Source organism: Aedes aegypti, chromosome 1 (assembly GCF_002204515.2).
Source record: "Aedes aegypti strain LVP_AGWG chromosome 1, AaegL5.0 Primary Assembly, whole genome shotgun sequence".
Classification (NCBI taxonomy): Eukaryota; Metazoa; Arthropoda; class Insecta; order Diptera; family Culicidae; genus Aedes; species Aedes aegypti.
The window spans coordinates 229,065,814-229,074,126 of record NC_035107.1 but is presented as its reverse complement, the minus strand read 5'-3'; the positions used below and the strand labels follow the sequence as shown (position 1 = coordinate 229,074,126).

Below are 8,313 nucleotides of genomic sequence, written 5' to 3'. Positions count from 1 at the left end.
TCTATGTTATGCACTTATTGACATTCTCAAATGGTAAGCATGTCAAATATATTTTGAAACATCGTCACAAGAAAGCCTAAGGTATATTCTTTCGAATGAGATCGGTTGAGAAAAAATTGGCCATGATTTAGCACAGAAAATGCAATTTCTATAAAACAACCTTCAAAAAATTTGAAAAATTCAAAGGGTAAATTTCAGTTGACATCTCTCCAGGTGACATGCTATAAAAAATCGAAAAATACACCGATCGATCTGAAACTTCGGAGAATTGTTATTCAATACTCAATATTCGAGAAGGAATTTGCAAATTTCATATTTTTGACTTTTGGCCAGCCTTGGGCCACGGTGCAACGTGTCGCTGGTTCTTAAAAGGAAATTGGTTCTAGACTTAGGCTAGCGGCTTTCCAATATTACTCCCATTTGACAGCCGCTCTTCACCCTTGAAGGGAACAGAAATGCCATTTGGCTAGGGAAAATAGGGGTGATCTGCCCATGTTAAGAAAAAAAGCGCTAATTTTATGCTCTTTTTCAATCATGACATCGGACATACCGTAATTTCGGGTGAAGTTGATCATTTTTCACGGTTTTTCTAGTCTGTTTTCTATAATGTTAACAATGCCAAACAACTAAATGCAGGAAAACAAGTACGAAGGTGAGCCTCATCGACTTATGTACCGAAAATTTGCAATATTTATATAAATAACGAATAGTTAAATTTCAAGAATAACGCTGAAAACGCCTAAATGTATGCAATTTCCTAAGGAATTCAATGATATCTAACAAAAATTCAATTATTTCAGCCATATGAGCTAATTGGTACGAGTTTTGATGATGAAGTCTGGTTTGGGGATATATCTCAAGCATCCTCACAAACTTTCAGGTTTATACCATGTTCGAATCCTTGCTTATAAATAGAAGTTCATAGGTGTTTGTCAATACTGCACCGTGCATGATTTTGAAATTTTACATTATTTTCATAGTAATAAACATTTTTTAACGCAAAAAACTTTACAACACACAGTTTGACAATAGTTACGACAAACAACGTTCATTTACTGCAGCTTACATTGATATTTGTGCTCCATTACGATTAAATAAAATCGTAAGATACGATGATCAATTTCACCCTTCTGATCAATAGGGCGATATTCAAAACTCAAAAGGCAAATAGATGGCTCTTTTTCAATGCTAGCAAAAACGAAATCCTGAAGCAAAGAAAGCAGCACGGAAGATGAACTAAACACAAAAAGTTATGTATTCACTTTACACTTGATTTCTAATCACTACTTTTTTGATCCAGTTTCCTAATTGATGATTATTAAGTTATTCATTCTTTTCCATACGTTTTGACAGTTCTCCGACTACCATTCTTCCATGCGCTTGTGTTGAAAGTTTGAGAAATTTGAGAATCCAGCATAGCGCGATCAGTGGGTGGAATACAAATATCAGTGTCGCCGCTCAGCGGTCGGTAAGAGAAACTGAATGTTCAAAAGGTTGTTGTTTGTAATTTTTGCCGCTGGCGCCAACTGTTAGCGTTTAAGATCAAAATAAACAGTCGTTACCCTATTGAGAACAAAATATTTTTTTCAGAGAAAAAAAGTGTTCTTTTTGTGAGCGAGTTACTAATTTCAAAGAAAATTTCATAGCTTTAGGCGTTTAATGTGGTGTATTCTGTAATTCACAACATTCAATTCTGAAATTGATCGATTTTTCAACAAGTTTTAAGATTTTTTAGACTTGATTCGGGATCAGTGACCCCAAATTTCGCCGGCTCCAAGAACATGGCCATACGTAGTACCAACTTACAGCACAGTCTCCCGTATCGGTACACCTGAAGATCACGCCAACAGAGCGAATCGCAAATCGACCATGTTTTGATTGATGGAAGACACTTCTCGGACATTATCGACGTCAGAACCTATCGAGGCGCAAACATCGATTCGGACCACTACCTTGTAGCGGTTAAAGTGCGCCAAAGACTCTCCATTGTGAACAAAATTCGGTACCGACGCCCTCCACGCTACAATCTGGAACGACTCAAGCTACCCGAAGTCACAATTGACTACGCGCAAAGCCTTGAAGCAGACGTGCCAACTCCCACAATAGGTGAAGTTAAGGATGCTATCAAAACGCTCAAGAACAACAAAGTAGCTGGAAGGGATGGTATTGGAGCGGAAGTTATTAAAATGGGCCCGGACAGGTTGGCCACTTGTCTGCACCGATTTATAGCCAGGATCTGCAGACGATTGATCTTAGACTCTGCAAGTAATAAATAGACCACCGATCTTATGGTGAAAAATTAAGGGGTCTATTTTATAAATCGAGTCGATCAAAATGACTCGACTGGAATCACTGTCGACCAAAATATATCGTTCGACACGGTCTGTCACTCGAGTTGTTCGACAGTTGTCACTCTATGTATGTCACTGGATTACAATGGGAGTCGACGGGTGAATATGCATGCTTACTTTGATCGACAGTGATTATAGATGAGTCACACGAGTCTGTTCGATTTACAAAATAGACCCCTAGGAATAATAATTTCGGGACTAACATTTATAGAAAATCAGCAGTATAGAAAAATCTCGCACAGTTGATTGCTTACCTTGGAATGGTTCCTGCCGGAAAAATCGCCCGCTGCCATCATCTAAAAAATCTTGTGAAAAATATTGAATCTGCTATATAATTGCATTCGATACAATTTAGTTTTTAAATTACCTCTTAATACAAATCCATGTTCCAGTCCGTATGTTTTCTTCAACTCAAAAAAGCTCACCAATCGTGTCGTTGCTTGCATGCTGGAAATCGCAAGTCCCAAGATTATCCACTAGTAACGCTTATGTACAGGAATAAATAAACGTCCGATATTCATTACAACGTATAAATCATAATCATCGAGCCCATATGTTATATGCATAGCAAAGGATTAATGTAAACCATGTCCACGAAATACTAAACACTAAGCTATTAAGTATTTTCGATTTTCACCATTTGTTTATATAGCATATTTAATCAGCATAAAGCCATATTAAGAAAGCTTCGAGAATGTTTACATTTGCACTAATTGTTAGTTGGGAGAGCTACGTCTGTGTGTTTGTGTTTATATTCTGTGTCTCGTGAGGAACCCGTGCAAGCTTTTGCCAGAATTATCTGAAAGAAGTACGAAGAAAAAAAAACCGTTTTTGTTGAGTAATGTATTTGATTATCACCTAGGATAACATCGATCTGTTTATATCACAAATTCTCTTAAACAAAACAAATGACGTTAATTACAAGTAACAGTAATCCTAATGAGTATTCAACAGCCCCACTTCCACTGCTAAAGAAACCTTTCCGGTTATCTTTATCATTCGGATCACGCACTCCACAGGTACGGTAGGACAGTGTCTTCTTCCGTTTCGCATTCACATAGCCCGATATGTTAATGGTTGGACTGTCAAGTCTTCCGCTGGCCAACAGCCGTGAAAAGTCCTGCTCAATCTGGAATGCATTCGGACCCTTGAAGTGAATGATCATCTGAATACAGGCGTCGTTGTGCAGAGTTTTGGTACTGCGTGAATCGATCGCCAGCATCCACTCGGGAAGTCCCATCACGGCTCGGACGTCCTCCAAAAACTGCGTCACCACAAATCGCGGTGGTTTCTTCAAATTGATGTACTTGACGATGTCGTGATCCGGCTCTATCTTTGCGCAGGCGAAACGATCTCCAGAAAACTCGGGCCCGAATATTACGATCGCTCTGCCAAGGGCACTCTGCGTCCCTTCTAGCGGAAAGTTACTGTCCGCGAAGACCATTCGCCGTCCACCGATGTCGATGGGTCCTAATCGGGCGGATACGTCACCTACGTAGCACCTCAGGGGGTTATCTGGTCCACACTCCTGGCGGTACAAATCTTGCTGAAATAGAAATCGAAAAGTATTGTAGAGCGAACTATGATAAGTTACGAGCGGTCTTACATTCAACGGATCAGCAAGTTGTGTGTAGTACGGATTCCATACGTATCCTGCGGCCACGCATCGTGTCTCAACTTGTTTAACAGTAGCATCCACCCCAACTGGATTCACCCAAATGTGCCAATTATGGTTGGCAGTCATATTTCGATCGTGCTTTCCCGGATATCTCAGCTTCACCTCGATGATGGTATCGCTCTGACTGCCATCGTTTCCGATTAGCTGCGTCATCCGGATATACCCGTAGGCGTACCCTGCCGGATGGTGGAACGATGCGATCGCTCGAATTTCCCTGGCTTCACTTGGGCTATAACCGCGTTCAAGAGTACTGCATGCCCACCGGCGGTTACTCGCCTTCTTATGAACCACAATTGAACGACCGATGATGCTCTCGTATCCGTAAAGTGGTAGTCGGGAGTCGTTGTAGGACTGCTCGTACATAGAAACTCCGTCAAGGGTGCCAAACTTCCCGCTCAGATCACCCAGTTCGTATTCATCGGTACTGCCCTGGGCTGGTGGTGGCGACAGTTTGGGATTCACGGAGCGTGGATTCCAATGGCCGTAGACAGTAGAATCTTCACATGGAAACTGCAGGTCGCCTTCTACGGGAGCCTAGAATGAGAAATGTGGTGAATAGAACTTGATCGACAGTTGAACCTATCAAAACAAAACTCACAATGTGAACGTGATAGCCGCTGTTTTCTATCAGACCCTTGAAATCGACCTCAACATTCGTCAAGTCGTACTCGGACTGTTGTACCATTTCTAACTTTCCTTTGATTGTCAACGGGTCTCCGTTGGAGTACCAGTCTCTTGCTACAACTTTCCGTCGGTGATATCCTCCGATTCTAGAACATAAGTAATTCTTCAAATTCACTCAAATAAAGTTTTAACACACTCACATTGAACAAGCCAAACGTTCACCTCTAGCTTTCGGTCCGTGATCGTCGTAGATCACCAAGGATCGCCCAATGATACTAGCAAAGCCACTCAGCGGGAGATTTCCATCGACAAACATCCGTCGGCTTATCCGCTCGGCGTCTGCTTTCCCTCCAGCGATTTCCAGCATTCCCAGTCGATTGGAAAGATCACCCATGCGGCACAGTTCCGGTGAATGGGAAGCACATCGTTCTTCCCAGTTGGAAACACCAACCGAAACCTTCTGCGGGTTGTAAATTCCACCCGAGCTAACGCACCGATTCTGCCAGTCGTAAAAGTCCTTCCCCGGCGGTTGATCTGTTATTGTCCACCGATGCTCGGCTGTATTGTTAACCGTTGATCCATCTGCGTGGATAAGGTATTCAAAGATCACGGCCGTATCGCTCCAGAACTCGTCCTTAACCTGTCGGAACAGGATTCTCCCGACGATCGGATACCGGAACAGAACTTGAGCCGTAACTATGGGAATTTGGTAAGAACGGCTGATTTCGTAGAGAGTAACAGGCCCACAAGCCCACGGCGTATGTGTGATGTTGGTGGGATCAGTACGGTTGTAGCGTTGTACACTGAATCCTCGGTGTATTACGCTGTGCCTTCCCTGCAGTGGAAGGAAAGCATCCCAGTAGAATCCACTAAGTTCGGCACTTGTTCCAGGGAGGAACATCCGGTGGGTTTCCCTTTTATTACGACCTGTAAGCTTCCCGGTGAGGTCTCCAATCGGGTACTGATCTTGCGTCCCATAACCAGGTGGAGGGGTACTTTGCATTTCGACGTTGGTTGGATTGAAGGTTGATCCAGAGGTATGACAGAAAGTGTCCTGATTGGCTGAGTAGGACTGTAGAGGTAGTTGATTGATCTTGAAACTAGCGACATCTTTGGCATAGTTAACGTTATCTTGAAGGTTGTTGGTAACAGATGCGAACGAAGCATTGATCCAGGTTGGTTCAAATCGTGATCGCTGGACGAATCGAATTTCCCCTCGCATTCCTTGACCGTTGACCATAGCTCGGGCAGATTTCGCCTTCAGATGACGAATTTTCGAGCAGGCAAGGAACGTGTCCGGGTGAATAGGGTCGAAGATTACAACGTACAGCTTACGGGATGGTCCGTAGAGATCACTGGGTAACAACCGCAGCTCCCGATCGTTGAACAGCTGTGGGAATTTGTTCTTCTGAGAGTTGGTAGTGATCTTTAGGTTTCCGAGGCGAGTGTCTATGTCACCGATAGCTTTTCCGGTGCCTCGTACTTGAGGGTCGAACACTAGCTGGAGTTTGTTGCAGTTCTCCTCGGCATTATCGTTTTCGAAGATGTCCGTCACGTAAATTTTCCACGAGTGCTCGGTAAAAGCGGGATTGTTGAGTTTCCTGAGAAAAACATGAATTAGTGCTGTAATATTTTTAATATTCTAAAACTTTTATGCAATGGCTAGGAATACTCAAATTGAGGTTCCAGAGTATTGTATTTTTACCTGGACTGCTCCCTGATGTGAAACAGATTTGAGTAGATCAACGTATCCGAGTGATTCGTCTCCTTGGCCGCTAGCCACCGAAAATAGATTGACCCCGTGATGGGACTGTTGAACCTGGCTTCTGCAATATGATCCTGAGATCCATCGCGAGTCGTGATCGTAGCACAAACCCTAAAACCACTGTTCGGATCGAACAGCACCAGAGATTTCCCCCACAGACCCTTTTCTCCGGTCAACGGAATGTCGCTCAGCCATTGCACGGACTCATTCCCGGGCAGCGTTAGAAATCCCAAGTCATCGTCAAACGACCACAACTGTTCTCCGAGTTGCTTCACGTCACACCTTTCCCGTCCATCCACGATCGCGTAGTCCACCGGCAACTGATATACGCCCCAACTCCACGCCTGATCAGGGTATTGCAGAGTTGTTTCCAAATCGGAGCTTATCTGGACCTGCCGGTCTGAATACTGGGAGAAAGAGATCTCCCCATGTAGACCGAACTGCGATATGTAAGCCACCAAATTGACCGCCGCAGCTGAAAAGAGAGAGCCATCAATCAATATCAGGGCGCTCGTGACGCGTCGATCACTCCAATTTCCAATTGCTTATGCAACTCCCAGGGCGAAACCTTTCACCGGTAACATACGTTGCAAGAACTCTCGTCAATCAATACCAAGATCAATCAGACAAGGTTAAAGAATTTCAATCACTTAAACTTATGTGTCTCTCCCTGACGTGGCACGCAAAAGCAACAGGAAATCAGAACAGTCGCTTGTGCAAAATGACCACTCACTCGATCCAAACTTACCTTGATCAATAACCGTGACGATGGTGGCGATCGCCAAAACACCAAACGTATCACTAAGCATCCGCATTCTCACTCACTTGATTCACAATCTTCCACGAGTTTCCTATCAATCACATTGTATTCCGAACAGCACAGAATGTTATGATATCGACGCCAGAGTTGCACAACAAGACATGTCCACTACTTTCCATCCATCCAGTGTAGACTGTGTACCCGTTTCCACGATTGGCCCCAGCAAAGCGAGTATGCGAGCATGAGTCACTTTCTTCAGGTTTTGCTCTGCAATGGAACGCACCTGGGCTGGAGCTGATCACGATCGTGTGCTTTCCGATAAGCGTCCGGCTCGGTTCGCCGCTCACTCTCAACTGTTACGAATAGAGCTTCGGTTGGGCTCCCAGCCAGACGGGCTTTAAGCTTGTGTTGGGACTTCAATAGGGTCTCTCTTTCGTGGACGGTATGTTGGAATACGATCACCTGCTATTGAAGATTTGTTTTGATTCTCTCTTTCGGCGCGCCAACGCCGAATGCGTGATCAACATGTTGGAGAAGTGTTTTATTTAGCGACAATGGAACTACTACAGATCTAAGATGTTTTGGAAAGTACCGTAAGTGACTTGATTGCGTACATTTACCTAGTTGACATCAGAGTCAATCAATTGATGAACCGTTTTTCCCTGTATTATTATTGTTTAGCGATAACCTATTGAGCAGCAGAAATTGATCATTGATCATTGCTTGCGATGCCATATATTGCACTGTAGCTATTGAATTGTAAGTAGTGTTTCAAAGAATCATGGGTGGGGCTATTGCACGAAAACAACGTGGGGAAGCACTAGTAGGTGTAGTTTAAATGAGGGATTCCCAATGAGCTGCAACAGTTGTACATCTACAGTTGCCCCGCAGTTATGAAAAATTTGACACAAATATGGAACAAAAAAGAGTTCAAAATATAATTTCTCATTTACTACATTTTCAATAATATATTTTATCAATGTTATTCTTAACAGTTTTGAAATCAATATGAAGGGATTTATTACAATTTCTACAGTCATAAATAAAACATTGTAAGGGCTTTGGGTCTTTTTCGTCCCATTCCAAGATTCAAAACAATGCATAACTTAAGCGCTTACTACAAACGTGTAGCAGT

General features: G+C 43.1%; 1 protein-coding gene across 1 annotated transcript; it reads right to left on the bottom strand.

Annotated features, from left to right (window-relative positions):
• Positions 1-3,179: 3,179 nt before the first annotated feature.
• LOC5580174 lies at positions 3,180-7,894 on the bottom strand. Its single transcript, XM_001655529.2, has 6 exons — positions 7,167-7,894; positions 6,359-6,893; positions 4,854-6,254; positions 4,628-4,799; positions 3,958-4,563; positions 3,180-3,897 (listed from the first exon to the last, which is right to left on the bottom strand). The coding sequence occupies exons 1-6, from the start codon at positions 7,231-7,233 to the stop codon at positions 3,247-3,249; spliced, it is 3,432 nt and encodes a 1,143-aa protein (XP_001655579.2). The 5' UTR covers positions 7,234-7,894; the 3' UTR covers positions 3,180-3,246.
• Between the last annotated feature and the right edge of the window lie 419 nt (positions 7,895-8,313).

Bases quoted from the DNA above. Each gene is read 5' to 3' on its own strand.
- LOC5580174 (XM_001655529.2), bottom strand. From the start codon at position 7,233: ATGCGGATGCTTAGTGATACGTTTGGTGTTTTGGCGATCGCCACCATC. The intron at 4,564-4,627 runs GTGAGTTTTGTT...TTCTCATTCTAG, and splicing joins GCGGCTATCACGTTCACATT to GCTCCCGTAGAAGGCGACCT. The intron at 3,898-3,957 runs GTAAGACCGCTC...TTTCTATTTCAG, and splicing joins AACTTGCTGATCCGTTGAAT to CAAGATTTGTACCGCCAGGA.